Raw genomic sequence first — 15,776 nt, 5'->3', positions numbered from 1 at the left:
GTAAGCTAAATTGTTCGTATTCCTTGGTTATATGCTTATTGTTGCGATATGAGAGTTTTGTGACGTATCTTAAGTCTCAGCAGGTAGTACAAAGTCTCTCAGAGCTTATTGAATTCTATTGACACTATCCGTGGCTGTTTGAATTATCATTGTGACTTCGATTATTTCCTCTTTCAAAAAATAAACATTTTAAATATTATCTCGTATCTCGCTGAATGTTAAAAATATTAACATTTTTAATGAACAAATACAGCGGAATATTTTAAACATCACATTGCTGTAATATTAATAATAAAATATTAAAAGTAAAATCTCTCTCTCTCTCTCTCTCTCTCTCTCTCTCTCTCTCTCTCTCTCTCTCTCTCTCTCTCTCTCTCTCTCTCTCTCTCTCTCTCTCTCTCTCTCTCTCTCTCTCTCTCTCTCTCTCTCTCTCTCTCTCTCTCTCTCTCTCTCTCTCTCTCTCTCTCTCTCTCTCTCTCTCTCTCTCTCTCTCTCTCTCTCTCTCTCTCTCTCTCTCTCTCTCTCTCTCTCTCTCTCTCTCTCTCTCTCTCTCTCTCTCTCTCTCTCTCTCTCTCTCTCTCTCTCTCTCTCTCTCTCTCTCTCTCTCTCTCTCTCTCTCTCTCTCTCTCTCTCTCTCTCTCTCTCTCTCTCTCTCTCTCTCTCTCTCTCTCTCTCTCTCTCTCTCTCTCTCTCTCTCTCTCTCTCTCTCTCTCTCTCTCTCTCTCTCTCTCTCAATCTCTCTCTCTCTCTCTCTCTCTCTCTCTTATATGCGAAAAAAATAAAATTTAGAAAATAGATTAAGAGAAATATATACATATATATACATTTAAAGTAAGTTTAAAAATCTTTTACATATATTTTTTAATAAATATCGTCATATACAGAACATCGATATTATAACAAAGACAATGAAGCCACAAAGAAAACAAAATCTTTTGCAATGTGGCTCAATTAATTGGCAATAATGATAAACGTGCAACGTATCAGACAATGAAGCCACAAAGAAAACAAAATCTTTTGCAATGTGGCTCAATTAATTGGCAATAATGATAAACGTGACGCAACGTATCGATTTCTTAACAGATTAGGAATTTGATCGAGTCATCAAATCGCAGTTTCTTAAAACAAAAAAGAAAAAAGAAAAGATCAGCTCTTTCAAAACGCAAAAGAAATCCGACGTTGTCTCTTAAATATTTATTTTTTAATAAAATGAGAAAATTGAACAGATTTTTAAACATCTTGTCTTTCGAATTTAATAAGGTCACTAGTATCACTTAAGATTATTTGATTACTGTAATATATCAAATATTGAAATGATTATATTTTGGAAGATAATTTATTGACTGAAACAAAGGCAAATATTTGAGCAGTTGAAACTAATCTCAAACGTTTTGAACATAATCGATTCCAATAATAAATTAATGAAATGATGAATGTGACGAATGGTGTGTTAATCATAGGATCATTAATATAATAACCGAATTAATTCTTGGATTATTCAATGCTATATCGTCAGTTCGATCTATTCAATCAGCGGTAACTTATAATTCAGATGTAACATAACATCATAACAAAGGGAAAGAGAGATTTCGAACTCTCGTAGATAGGCTTCAAGTTGACCGCGTTATTTAGTTTATCATTTTTAACAATTCAAAAAATGCAAAAGAATATCGTATGATCACTGGCGTGACATCAAAGAAAAAAGTAAAGGCTGTCAATTCTAGATTTAAAAAAAAAACGAACGAAATGTTTTTAATTAATCTGGATGAGTAATCAAATGAAATGGAGAGAGAAAGAGAGAGAGAAATGCGTGTGTGATCCTATACCTTTCTTAAATTTAAATACAGAAATGGAGAGTGCGACCGCACCGAGCACGCTGATGGAGATGAAAACACGAAGACAGACGCAATTCCAGTCGCAAGCATCGACCTTGGATACTAGAAGGAGGCAAGCGATTTGCGTTAGAAGGGCTTTCAAAAAATATGGATCCAAAAACAATCCCAATATTGTTCTGGACGGGCTCAATATGACCGTGCCGAAAGGTACGATGTAAGTACCTCCCTGCAACATTAATACAGAAAGTTGATAAAATTTTTGTTTTAGTGATAATTAGTTAAACATTAATAAACATATTTCATAAAATGATGTATATACAATTTAAAAAAAAAAAAGAAAGAAATAAAAAAATTAATGCAAGAGCTGAATTCATTTATATGATGTACAATGATGTCACAAATTGAAGGCATTCAATAAACATTTTTCAAATTCAATGCCGCGTTAAAAAGAATACATTAGCCTTTTTCTTTTTTTGCTGAAAAATAAATATATAATTCTTCAAAAGAGGTTCTATTAATGTGTCAGCAATTTATTTTGTGACATCATTATCATATTTATAATACGTAGGTAAATTTAAAATTTTATGTATAGAAAAAATGTCAACTGACAAATTGATATAAATGATAAATATTATAAAATATTTCATTTAATTTCTCTCTGTCACATTTGCGTGAAATTATAAATTTGTCAATGTATCATTATATTGTAAATATGATAATGATGTAACGAAATGAATAGTTGTTGACATAAAATATATATATATATGAAACGTAGAAAAATTTTATGTAATAATTTTTGTTTTATGATATTGTTATGATTCTAATAAACGTTTTATTATTCAGTTATGGATTACTTGGTGCGAGTGGTTGCGGGAAGACTACTTTATTGTCATGCATTGTCGGCCGGAGACGCTTGAATTCCGGCGAAATCTGGGTGCTGGGGGGCCGACCAGGCTCTAAAGGGTCCGGCGTGCCCGGTCCTCGGGTTGGCTACATGCCACAAGAAATCGCGCTCTATGGTGAATTCTCCATTCGAGAGACGTTCATCTATTTCGGTTGGTGCGCCGGCATGTCCACAGGTCAAGTGGACGATAAGCTGGAATTTTTAATTAAGGTAAAAAAAAAATCTAGGACACAAAGGCCGAATTTTTGAAAAGATTTAATTCTAGGAAAAGAATGTCAAAAATATAATTATTCCAAATTTTTATTCCACCAGTAAAATATTCCAAAAAATGTGTAGTACTTTCTTTCTCGCATAGAAAGAAATTTTTTAATTTTTTTTCTTATATTACGATAAATACTTTTATTATAAAATATTGTAACTCTCAATAATATTTATATTTTGATTGTAGCTTTTGCAATTACCATCGGCAAATCGTTTCGTCAAAAATCTGTCCGGTGGTCAGCAAAGAAGAGTATCCTTCGCGGCTGCCCTTTTAGCCGATCCTGAACTCTTGATCTTGGATGAACCGACGGTTGGGGTGGATCCTGTTCTCCGGCAGAATATCTGGGATCACTTGGTGCATATCACCAAAGACGGTAACAAGACTATTATTATCACCACGCACTACATCGAGGAGACTAGGCAAGTTGTAAAATAATTACTTATATTTTTACTATATTTTACGATATTAGTATCCTTTTTGAGAGAGAGAGAGAAGGATTTAATATTCTCTAAATATATAATATTAAAATTTTGTTTGTGGCTGCTAATTGTACAGCAAGTATTATATGCTTAAGTTAAAGCAAGAAAAATGTTATATTTATTTAATTCTCTCTGTACAAATTCAAATAAAAAAATAATAATTACAATTTGTTTTCTTCTATTAAGTAATTATAAAAATTACTGAAATAATTGATTGTCAAATCCTCCAGGCAAGCTGGCATAATTGGCTTAATGAGAAGCGGCAAATTTTTGGCGGAGGAATCGCCGAGGAAGCTAATGGAGATGCATCGACTGGATACTTTGGAAGATGTTTTCTTAAAACTGAGTAAAAGACAAAATTTAGGATTAAGGAGAAGAAGCAGTATTCTGAGCAATTTGACGGGTGTCCCACCGGAAGACGTGAGTATAAATGTCAAGGAATTTTTTTGACACGCTTTAATTATTTAGCATTTATGTATTTTTTGTGATATATATTTATTGTATGTATGTTTTTTATTATTAAAATAGATATTATTCAATTTATCTTCTTTTTGTAGGACATGGATGACGAGATGAGTGGCGAATTCGGCGACAACGTCAGCGTGTGTAGTCGGAGAAAAAGCGTAGTCATTGCGGATGATGACAATGTAATAATTTCTAGAAAGAGAAAGAGAAAACACACACTCTTCCTCACTACTTTTAGATTATTTAAAATTATTTATAAAATAATTATTTTTAGTAATTATATGTTATAGTAGCAACTTTTTTTTATATAATCTTTTATTGTCTGAAAAAATTTATTTTTTCTAAATGACTGAAAAAACTGCTTTTCTGTGCAAAATAATATTTTATTTGTTTCCACTTTATTTCTCCTCTAATAGGTGGGAGGATTGCCTCCGGAAGAAGAAGGTTCCTCCAAGTTTACTATGCTCGATCCGATGCATATGAAGGCCCTTATCTGGAAGAACTTCTTGTGGATGTGGCGAAATGTCGGGTAATCCGATATTACATTTTTGCACCAATTCCATTTTTATTCTCGCGTTTATCATTCTTCAACTGCAATGTTATTATTTCTACTCTTACTTACACTTTTTTTTCGTAGAATAATGTTGTTCATCATTGCCCTGCCGGTCGCCCAGATAGTCATCTTTTGCCTTTCCATCGGTAAGAATCCTATAGGTCTAAAAATAGCCATCGTTAACAACGAACTCAACAGCAGCATGCAACCTTGTATTCCCTCAACCGGATGCGATTGGTCACTATTGAGTTGTCGTTATCTTCAATATCTGGAGAAGAAGACCATAAACTTATTACCTTACGATAACGACGAAGAAGCTGATAATGCAGTGAGAAACGGTTGGGCATGGGGCGCCATAACGTTCCCGTCGAATTATTCCGACGCTCTCATGGCGAGAATAGATTACGGCAGAAATGCCGAGGATTGGGATATCGAATATGCAGAAATGAAAGTCGTCATGGACATGTCCAGTAAGCTTTTGAACGTTATACATATAGAATAAAACAGAGATAAATGTTAGATCTTCGTATATGATATGTCGCATTTTAATGGTCTCGATTTTGTGAAACGTTGTTATAAAATAATAATTAAATATTGATACACACATATATACGTTTTAACACAATATATCTTAACATAGATCAACAGATAGGGCAATTGCTGCAAAGAGATTTGTTTTACGCCTTTCAAGACTTTGCGAAAGAGCTTACTGTGGCTTGCAACTACAGCGAGAAAGCGACAAGCATACCTATGCATGTAAGAGAATAATCATGCAGAGATATGATAGATATACATATATTCTTTTTTGTTAAGTTATATAGTCTTGATTTTTTTTGTGTTCTGTAATATTGTAAATTATTATTGACAACAATTTATTTAATTGTTACATTAGTTCGAAACACCAGTCTATGGACCTCTGGAACCTATCTTTACGGATTTCGCAGCTCCTGGAGTGATTCTAACGTAAGTATTCGCATTAATGTCAATGTAATAGTAACACATATACGTTAAAATTAATTTTCTTTTTTTGTTAATAATTTAAAAGATTAAATAAATTTGTATTCTTTTAGAATCATTTTCTTTCTCTCGGTTGCATTGACATCAGGCTCCATGTTGTTGGAAAGAAATGAAGGTCTGCTGGAAAGAACTCTCGTATCAGGTACGTTATAAAAAAAATATTAAAAACCATGATACACGTATAAAATAAATACGATGAACGTATAAAAGAAGTATTTGAACAAATAAATAAATTATAAAATTTATAAAACATATAGAATAAAAAATTTTTGAGTTGATAGATCTTGTAATTAATAAACAATTAATTATAATTTTATATAATTTATTCAGGTCTCACTGGCACGGAAATTCTTTTCGGCCAAGTGATCACGCAGTTCATGGTGGTGTTCGGACAAAGCGTGATGGTTCTCGTAGTCTCATTCGTCATCTTCAAAATCAATTGCGCAGGCGACATAGGCTGGATTACTACTTTGACTGTTCTCACGGGTCTTTGCGGCATGTGTTTTGGTAATTTATTAACTATTTTAATATTACATCATAGAGAGTATCACACATAAAATATTTATGAAAATTTTATAAATTGTTTCTCTATAAAATAAATATCTTCTAATATTTTGCAAAAATATGTTTTGATTTATGCGAAATATTGGCGATTTTTCAAATAACAATAAGTTGTGAAAACGTATAAAAAATTGGAAAGTTTGTGTGAGAGGAAAAAATTTCGCTTTTTTTGATTATATATATACTTTGTATTTTTCGGAAATATTTTATCTGAAAAATATAAGAAAGTTTTTCAAAAACACAATCCAATTTTTAGGGTTTGTCATTGCCTGTTTCTGCGACAACGAAAGAAGCGCTACATATGTGGCTATGGGTTCCTTCCTTCCAATTGTGATGCTGTGCGGCATCATCTGGCCTATAGAAGGCATACATCCTTTTCTGAAGTATATTAGTTTTCTGTTACCTCTGACAAAAAGCACAGAATCGATGAGATCAATGCTGACCAGAGGTTGGCCGATATCGGAACCTACGATATATTACGGTTTTATCGCCACCCTCATTTGGATCAGTATTTTCATGAGCATATCAATACTGCTGCTTAAGTTCAAGAAGGGTTAACTTAGAGTAAGGGAAGGATAGTTTTACAAATATAGAAAGAAACAAACTAAATGTATCTTTCTGTAAATTGTAATATAAGATTAAATAGAAATATAGAAAGAAGAAGAATTGGTTTATATATATAAAGTATCAATATAATAAAATTATATGAATAAAAACATATCTAGACAATATAAAATATATCTTTTAATCCCATTTTATAATTTGATATTGTTATAAATTAATATTGTATTTTAAATTTGAGAATATATATATTAAATCAATTCATATTTAAAAACTAAATTTAAATTTATTTAAATAAAAATTGTCCAAGAACGCACAAAAATATTACATTGCTATATAATTCCCATCCTGTGTATCAAAATAATTATATAATATAATTATATAATATAATTCAATGTAAAAAATAGAGCAAGTTACTACATGACTCGTCGCATTTGCCGATAAAAGAGACAGAAGACTTGCAACCAGTTATACAAAGTGAATATTGCTTGCAATATTTCATTGCGTTTTATATGTAAACCGTCCAGAAAGAATCTCACGAGAAAGATAATGATCTCTACGATGATGACGCAGAGTTGCATCAACAACCAGGGCGTGTGTAGCATAGGGTATTCCTGTTACAGCAAAACTGCATATTTTAGATATAAAAGAAATAGAGTTGATTAATGAATTCAAAGTCCTTGAATTAATTTATTGATCAATCATATTTTTTTTAATCCTTTATACTCACCGTGATAGCGCCTAACATAATTAAAGTATAATGCTCGATTCCCAGTATTGACGTCATCAGCTTCAAGTCTCTTTCGACGGTAAAAGGCACTGCAATTATTATTTAATATTTAATTAATTATTTGTAACAATTTAGAACAATTTATTAAAATATAAAACATGGAGTAGATTATTACCTTCTTGATTATGTCTGTGCCGCGATGATATTCTGGGAATCTTATAATTTATTGTGCGTATTATATCAAGAGTCGTGATTACCTGACGGAATTTTTAATAGTGCATTTAATGTTACGTTATTTTTTATCTGACACACAGATAAATAATTAAATTAGCATGATGAGAGTATTACGATGGACTAACGGTCCCTATAAAGCCCAAAACGATCACATACAACGAACTGCCCATGACATAATGATCGCACAAAGAACAAGCTATTCGACCGATTCTCTACAAAATAAAAAAAGTATATATATTCTTTATTAAAGTTTTAAAGAATTATGTAAATTTGTTAATAACTACGAATTTAGAATAACATATTATATATATAAATTCAAAGTTCTCGAGTTAATTAATTTATTATTATTATTTTATTAAAATATATATTTTTTTATTTTATGTATATATTTGAGTCATAATTAAACACAGTAAATATTCAATTACAAAATGTCCACCATGGATTTTAATGTTTCGTCGATCACGAAAGGCCATAATTCGCTTCATATCCCAATTCCTCGTCTGGAAAAATTGCATTCCTTTTTCAAATATAAATAAATTAAGCAATTCGATTAATTGAATTTTTTCATTCCAAATATAAATGTATTAAACAATTCGATTAATAGATTTTTTCATTGTATCCGCAGTATGTCTTTCGCAAATTTTCGAGGTTGTTTCTTTCGATCGATCGTAGTTTGACTATAACGTCAATCGATTGTAAATCAATCTGAATTTATGAGACACATTTGATATAATTTATGTAAAAGAATAAAATTTTTGGATAACACATTTCTTTTATTAAGTACGATTAAATAAATTCTGATGTCAATTTTTTAAATAAAATGAAATAATTACAGTTATTTAAACAAGCCATTAATCATAAATGTGTAAATTATTATTTTTCAACTTCATGAAGTTTGAAAGTTTGAAGTGAGCGAATTTTGCTGTTATTACAAAATAATTATATGTATGTATGTATGTACATACAATTATAGTTTTTCGTTTTATCTCAATTACATTTACGTTCTCATTATCTGGTTTCCTTCTCCATTTTATATTTTTCTGTGTCTACAATCTCTTTTTGCTTTTGTAAATTTATCAGTCACATATGCTTAAAAGAACACTTTTTTCTATATATTTATGTATTATTTATATTATTTAAAAAAACAATATTTACAATAATAATTAACATATTATATATATTTTTTTATGTTAAAGTGTTAGTTCTTCCGTTCTAAAAAATTTATTGCCATCTATCAGTCACGATGGATCGTGTGTCAAGTCGTATTTGCAGCAATCATGAAGGTTATCCGGAAAAAATAGAAATTTGCAATGATCCCCAAGCAAAAACGGTATATTGCAAAATATTCGCAAATTAAACTTAATATATATGGCCTAATGAGATCTCTTTTCTTAAATGATTTGAATAATGTTGTATGTTCTACACTTAACAAAGATGATATAATGCATGCTAAAATTAAAAATAAAATGGATAAAAAAGTACAAATATATACAAAATTTAGAAACTTATAAATAAAATAAAATGTGATCTATTTACACAACACATATAAAATTTAAATATATATGTATATACACAATATATGCATTTTTATAAATAAGAATATATTGCCATACTTATTTATTAAAAATTTATATTCATATTTTATCTTTATGTATACAATTTTATTTCAATTTTCATGCGATTTTTCTTTTCTTTTTGCAGATGATCGAGTCTAAAATATCACCGCATATATTTAAGAATCACTCTGACAGTTCTCAAATGATTAGAAAGATTGATAAATCACTGGAAAAGCAAATGTTTTTTGACGATGAAATTTTAAAAATAATCAGAGGAATGTTATTGGCCTTGTCGATATTGTTCTTATGCTATTATGGACCAATGCAATACAGTGTCTTGGAGAATGGACAGATCCTTCGTGGTTTTTCTTCGAGAGAAACAATTATGACATTTAGTTTGGGCTATTCTGCCTGGCATTCCATAATATCCGTTATTGCAACTGGCATGCTCATTTATTCCATTATCTTAGTAAATAATATTATTCTTGGGTGATGTATATTTTGTTTCTTCTCAAGTTTTGCTATTTTACATGTCTATTTTACACATTTACATTTTGTGTATTAGTTTTATATATTTATTGTATTTTAATTATTACACGTTTTAGAAACAGCCGCAATTTAGTTTGCCTCTCATGGGTCTTTTTCTGGCTGAACTTGTCTATGATTCCTGCGATGCGATTGAAATGGTTTGGTACTTTTTTGGATATCTTCGGCTACAAACCGCACTGCTTTATGCCGCAGGAATCTTTCTACTGATCTGTAAATTTCTCTTTTATTCTCTTTTTCTTTCTTTGTATAAATAAAACGTAGGGCAAAAGTCGAGAGAATAATGCACTTTGACAAATAATACTAAATACAGAAAATAATTTTGTGTGTGTGTGTGTGTGTGATAAATATGAAAAAATATCATATTTTTACAAAAAAATATTTATAGCTCTGCTTTTATTATATTTTACTATTTGTTATTTTTTCCATTCTTTTTTTTTTGTTTTAAATTGCTTTCACGCAATTGTAAATTTATACTACATATGTCGAATCTTTTATATTATATTTAGTGGCAGAAATATGGACCTGGCTGGGTATTCTGCGACTCTATGAATATCGAAATTTTCAATCATATTAGATGACAGACGATGAAGATGAGAAGACGAGTACGAAAAAATTTGTATATTATATATTTTGTAATCCGTATATATTATATTACGTATTTTTCACAAATGTTGCAGCGGTATTTCTTAATTAAAGAAAAACTTATTTCTTTTTCAAATCGTCTTATTTTTGTAATTTTGCGTAAAATCTTATTATAAAAATTTAAATATCACCGTTCTTCTTCAACTTTTATTTTCTAAATGCAAATTTCAAGATCGACAAGATCAGGTTACATTAAATTCTTCCATGGCATTTCACAGAACTAAGCTCTTTTGTTAAATATTATAAGTTCCTAAAAATTTCTAGTCATATGAACGGTAGGACAATCGAGAACATTGACAGAGCATCGTGATTTTAAATCAAGTATTTGTACTTCAGGACACTTCTCAATCCTGAAAAAATAAGAGTTTTTATTTTGTATTATTTATATATTATTATCTCTATTAAAACATTTATAAAAAGTAAAAAAAAAATAATTTTTAACTGAAAATACCTCGGACAAAATTTACGCAAAGCGTCCTTCAAATTATAAATTTGCGTTGCATTTTTCGATATTTCTTGTAATAAAAATCCTAAAAATGCTTGACATTGTACTTCTGTTGCTTGCAAATCAATTGTCGGGTCAATCGTGATTAATTTGTTGGGCGTGTAATCTCGTTTTTCTCCCTTACTTCAGAAATAAAATATAGTCACTTAGAATTATTAATTATTTATTATTATTTATTATTCGTCGCACTTACGTCCACCGAAATTTATTGATACTCGACAAGTTGCAATACGCACTAGGATGCATAGCAACTCCGGGCGAATTCCAGAGTAAATATGCTCTTGCTGCCATCAGCAATAATCCGTTGTTCAAACTTTTCGCAATGTTCAATAATTTTGACCTTATAATTGCAAAATAGGATTGACAATTATACGGGGAAATGTTTCTTCTTTCTTATATACTAATTTCTTGTCAACAATTTAACGGCTGTACTTTTTGTATAAAAGCTTTTGTTTGTCGCCGATACTTTTCGCGGAATCGCGTTTAACGTATTTACAATCAAATCATTAAAACTATCATTATTTAAATTTTATTAAATAATATTCATGTACATGCATACAAAAAAAAAAAGTTAAATTTGAACTCTGAAAACTTGGATTAAAATTGATTGAATGACTTGATGCAAAGAAAGCCAAACTTTCTTAGACTGACAAAAGTAAGTCAAACTAGAAGGAACAGTGTATTACAAAATATATAAATATATTAAATAATTTCCCGTAAATCTTATAACACCACCAAATGGCATAAATTTAAATAAACATAAAATAACTATACTAAATAAGAAGATAAGAGGTTGCACAAGGAAAGTCACGAATACGTGACTCTAGCTGATAATCGTTGGCAGAACGAAATCACACATATGTGATAACAGTAGCCGTCAAAGTGTTGTTATTTTTTTTCACATACAAAAATTAAATATATATAGTATATATTATAGCACACATAACCCCCCTCCCCTTCATACACAAAGAAAAATATCTTATAGATTATGTGTGTGCATGTGTTAAGAATTATATTATATTATGTATATTAATTAATAGTCATATAATAATTACTTGCTGAAAAATTCGTCGATTGATAAGTCGGCTATGCGAATATTGGTGTTTTGGGTGGCTAATGCCATTTTGAAATGAGCTTCCGGAATGTTTAATGCATTGGAAGTGCGCATCAAATTAATCAAGTGTATCTATAAAAATATATATTTTATTAAATTGTGATGCACAGAGATAATTTTATTATGGGGAAAAAAAGACTCGAATAACAAACGCACGCCATTTTGAATTGTTATTTGGCGAATTAATAAGAATATAATCGACTAGATATTTCTTTTATAAGACTAGTATTTTCATAGAGTTTGTAAATTTCCACATCTCTCATAGAAAATGTCTGCTCTATATAAATTCGTGTATTAAAAATAATATTTTATTACAAAAACAAAAATTGATTTTACTTATACTTTAAAAAAAATCTAAATAAAATTGAAAAGTATTGACATACATTCAGATTGGGTTGCTCTCTCGCCGCAGCCTCGATATAGCAAAATTCTTTTTTGGTCCAGACTTGCGTAGCTTCCTTCACGAAATAGACATTGAATGAATGCTCGTCTTCGATGATCCTATATTCACTAAAATGTTAATAGATTACGTCATTATTTGAAAATTTACATACTTGTTGATTCATAAACAACGTGAAATATTTCTTCTATCACGTGTGCGACGTTTTGATGTAAATTATAAAGATTAATTGATTTTTATTTTTATTTTTTAAGTATTGAAAAGATCCTTGATGAGATGATTACGTACCAACAATTATCATCGCTCGTTGCGGGTGAGCAAAGTATTGCCGTGACGAAGGCAAAAAGAACCAAACCGCTAATGATGAGACACGCTGTCATGAACGAGGAGAACAGATCGTTTGGCCATCTCCTTAAATGATGCGCGACACCCTTGATCATCGGGGAATTGTACCGAGCACCTTGAATCAGATCTTCGACGTACATGTACGGAAGATCAACAATCTTGACCTCACTTTCGTCTAAGAAGAAAGGAAGTCTATCCTCGTCAAAGTCTGTAAAAACATTCGCACAAATTCTTCTTTAAGTTTTCTTTTATTATATTAACATTCATATTCGGTAAAGAAAAAGAAAATGGTAAAAACTTTTATAAAAAAATTAACATATCGCTCTTCAACGCGATACACACGTGTAATATATTTGCAATTGTGAAAAAGTTTTGTAAAATTGAAACACTTTCGAATTTTGACACTTTTGGATACTTACACTTGGCCTTCGACATTCTACCAAACTTTATCGAACTGTATTACTTCTGACTTTCGTCAACGTCGCTTTAAAGTCCTCCAATGCGATTTGCCGAGTCGACACTTCATAATAAAATCGAGCAAAAGTGTATCGAGCTGCAGCGACGTTGAGAAATCGACGAGGTGTCCGGATTGTGTAATTCAAGCATGTCACACTTTTGCAAGTTTAACGCGAATTTGCTCGACAGACGAGAGTGCGCACATTCGTTTGTTAATTTTACTCATCGAAGCAAAACTCTCTCGTTTTTAATGAAACATTCACTAGATTGCGATACAACGAATTATTACATCGATATTTTTTATACGCGACAATCACATATTTTTATGCACAATAATGTGGATCGTAAAAAATACAGGGAGACTCGAACGTGACTCGTGGCGGCGAATTTTATGTCTAACGCCACTCGAAATCTATCGAAGAACTACGATTCGAGATATCGAATTATCGAAACCATCGAGGAATCTCGAAGTGAAACCGAAAGGCCGAAATAGGCGTACTTCAATATAGGAATTGATAGGAATAAAATACAAAATAAAAATAATTGCAATTGGTGACTGAATTGCGTATAATTTATTCAACGGCGATAATTATTTTCTTAAACAAACTTCTTTAAAACATGTGTTGTTCAAAGTAAGTATTATTTTTTTGTACATATATATTTATGTTATTGCCATGCGCACACTAGACGTTTTGACATTTTAGGTTACCTTTGCTAAGTTAGCAGCGTGCGTTACAAAAGATTACAAGAAGATTCAGCGAGCTTGGAGGAGAGAATAATGTCGGCCGCAAAGCCAGAATTAAAGAATTGGAAGGAATACAATCGCAAACGGAAGGAGCTTCGAAAGCAGTGGAGGGAAGAGAAACTGATAAAGAGGACTAAGAAGCAGGAACTCGAAAAGGAATCGAAGAACGAATCCAATGAGCACGTGGAAGGAACGAAGTACGAGCGGAAGGACGTCTGTACTGTGAGCATCGCAGTACCTGGGTCCATTCTCGATAACGCACAGTCTTCGGAGCTGCGAACGTACCTGGCGGGACAGATCGCACGCGCGGCGTGTATCTACAAAGTGGACGAGATCATAGTATTCGATGACAAGGGTGACGTTACGGAGAGTGAGAAAAAAAAGATTAGGAAGGATGATGCACTGGGCGAAGGTAGGCCTGGATGCCTACAGTTGGCCAGGATACTGCAGTATTTGGAATGCCCGCAGTACCTGAGAAAGTATTTCTTTCCGATTCATAAGGACTTGCAGTACGCGGGTGTGCTGAATCCCTTGGACGCGCCGCATCATCTGAGACAATCAGACGAATCTCTGTACCGAGAAGGGATAGTCACCAATAAGCCCATAAAGACCGGCAAAGGATCTCAGGTGAATGTAGGACTTCTAAACGAAATTCATGTGGATAAGGTATTGATGCCTGGTTTAAGGGTGACAGTAAAGATACCAGAGGGACAGCCAAATCCAAAGAAATTAAAGGGTATCATCGTGCCACCTAATGTACCACGCACAGAAACTGGAATCTACTGGGGATACACTGTCAAATTAGTCAAGCATCTGACAGAAGTGCTGACGAATTGTCAGTATAAGGGAGGATACGATTTGACAATTGGAACATCCGACAAGGGAATATTGATTGATGAAATAGAAGCAAGGAGTTTAGAATATCGCCACTGTCTCATAGTATTTGGAGGTGTCGCCGGATTAGAAGCTGCTGTGGATGTGGACCCGAATTTAGATGTCGATGATTCATCCTTGATATTTCATAAATATGTGAACACATGCCCTCAGCAAGGATCACGGACAATCAGAACAGAAGAAGCTATTCTTCTGACTTTAGCCGAATTAAGGACTAAACTAGTGTCTAAAGAAATCATTTCCTAAAATAAATAATAATAGAAACAGATAAGTATCTCATATCTTGTTTCTAAAATCATATTGAATCTTGTCATATTAACTCTTTTTATATATTCATAAATATATTCAGATTTTTGTACATATATTTTTATAAAAATGTTAAATGTTTTCTCAAAAATGCTTTGCGTATTCACATAATTTTCAATTGTTGTTACTATTTTGAGTGATCGTGACCTAAATAACAATTTACCGTATCTCTAAGAGTTGTAATTACTTTAGCTTGATCAGTGGAACCTATGACAGCTGTGCCAGACACAATCATATTAGCACCAGCCTAAAAAGATAATGTAATCGATATATAATTAATTAACAAATTAGTTTCAGACAAGATAACTTGAATATTTTCTTAATGACATTATTTACATATTGAAATAATCTTTGACTATACCTTTGCACAGGCTTCAATTGTAGTTGGTCCAACCCCACCATCAACCTCAATATCTAATCCAGGATAATTCTCTCTTAACCATGCGACTTTCTGTAACATTGGTTCCATAAATTTCTGCCCACCGAAGCCAGGTTCTACAGTCATTATTAAGATCATATCGGCTAGATCGACATAATCTGTTATCACATCTACAGATGTCCCTGGTTTAAGTGCCACACCAACCTATTTTAAAATTAACGTACAATCCATTAATATTCCACTTAAAATATCTAAATTTTTAGATAGTATTACCTTCATTCCTG

At 31.7% G+C, this 15,776-nt stretch overlaps 5 protein-coding genes and 1 pseudogene across 6 annotated transcripts in view; 3 read left to right on the top strand and 3 right to left on the bottom strand.

The window, feature by feature from the left end:
• The window catches only part of LOC115240053 (ABC transporter G family member 20-like), a 12,863-nt gene extending 6,056 nt beyond the window's left edge, over positions 1-6,807 (top strand). Inside the window, exons 3-14 of the mRNA XM_029815014.1 lie at positions 1,848-2,049; positions 2,679-2,949; positions 3,188-3,420; positions 3,711-3,900; positions 4,038-4,127; positions 4,362-4,474; positions 4,583-4,968; positions 5,139-5,254; positions 5,391-5,461; positions 5,569-5,657; positions 5,846-6,022; positions 6,333-6,807. Coding sequence (XP_029670874.1) covers positions 1,850-2,049; positions 2,679-2,949; positions 3,188-3,420; positions 3,711-3,900; positions 4,038-4,127; positions 4,362-4,474; positions 4,583-4,968; positions 5,139-5,254; positions 5,391-5,461; positions 5,569-5,657; positions 5,846-6,022; positions 6,333-6,634 — 2,238 coding nt within the window. The 5' untranslated portion in view covers positions 1,848-1,849 and the 3' untranslated portion in view covers positions 6,635-6,807. The remainder of the gene's footprint in view (positions 1-1,847; positions 2,050-2,678; positions 2,950-3,187; positions 3,421-3,710; positions 3,901-4,037; positions 4,128-4,361; positions 4,475-4,582; positions 4,969-5,138; positions 5,255-5,390; positions 5,462-5,568; positions 5,658-5,845; positions 6,023-6,332) is intronic.
• Positions 6,808-6,845: 38 nt separating this feature from the next.
• Positions 6,846-8,086, bottom strand: LOC115240134. The gene is made up of 5 exons (XM_029815111.1): positions 8,027-8,086; positions 7,727-7,813; positions 7,543-7,624; positions 7,368-7,456; positions 6,846-7,251 (listed from the first exon to the last, which is right to left on the bottom strand). Exons 1-5 carry the CDS (start codon positions 8,084-8,086, stop codon positions 7,054-7,056), a joined length of 516 nt encoding a protein of 171 aa, XP_029670971.1. The 3' UTR covers positions 6,846-7,053.
• On the top strand, positions 7,709-10,369 carry LOC115240103. Of its 2 annotated transcripts, none has more exons than XM_029815079.1 (4): positions 7,709-7,829; positions 9,303-9,626; positions 9,763-9,916; positions 10,213-10,369. In XM_029815079.1, the coding sequence occupies exons 2-4, from the start codon at positions 9,303-9,305 to the stop codon at positions 10,278-10,280; spliced, it is 546 nt and encodes a 181-aa protein (XP_029670939.1). In that variant the 5' UTR covers positions 7,709-7,829; the 3' UTR covers positions 10,281-10,369. The 2 variants fall into 2 exon arrangements, with proteins under 2 accessions (XP_029670939.1, XP_029670934.1); XM_029815074.1 differs by lacking the exon at positions 7,709-7,829 and adding an exon at positions 7,921-8,931.
• LOC115240088 lies at positions 10,147-13,573 on the bottom strand. Its single transcript, XM_029815058.1, has 7 exons — positions 13,132-13,573; positions 12,656-12,920; positions 12,351-12,477; positions 11,909-12,039; positions 11,047-11,193; positions 10,800-10,976; positions 10,147-10,698 (listed from the first exon to the last, which is right to left on the bottom strand). Exons 1-7 carry the CDS (start codon positions 13,145-13,147, stop codon positions 10,599-10,601), a joined length of 963 nt encoding a protein of 320 aa, XP_029670918.1. The 5' UTR covers positions 13,148-13,573; the 3' UTR covers positions 10,147-10,598.
• A 48-nt stretch (positions 13,574-13,621) lies between these two features.
• On the top strand, positions 13,622-15,283 carry LOC115240081 (annotated as a pseudogene).
• LOC115240098 (ribulose-phosphate 3-epimerase) overlaps positions 15,091-15,776 on the bottom strand; it is a 1,425-nt gene continuing 739 nt past the window's right edge. The window contains exons 3-5 of the mRNA XM_029815067.1: positions 15,766-15,776; positions 15,475-15,696; positions 15,091-15,360 (exon numbers count right to left, since the gene is read on the bottom strand). Of these exons, the coding sequence (XP_029670927.1) occupies positions 15,241-15,360; positions 15,475-15,696; positions 15,766-15,776 (353 nt within the window). The 3' untranslated portion in view covers positions 15,091-15,240. The remainder of the gene's footprint in view (positions 15,361-15,474; positions 15,697-15,765) is intronic.

The sequence above is a fragment of the Formica exsecta genome, unplaced genomic scaffold (assembly GCF_003651465.1).
Source record: "Formica exsecta isolate Colony F162 unplaced genomic scaffold, ASM365146v1 scaffold117, whole genome shotgun sequence".
Taxonomy (NCBI): domain Eukaryota; kingdom Metazoa; phylum Arthropoda; class Insecta; order Hymenoptera; family Formicidae; genus Formica; species Formica exsecta.
The sequence above is the reverse complement of the archived record's forward strand: the minus strand, read 5'-3'. Positions and strand labels throughout refer to the sequence as shown.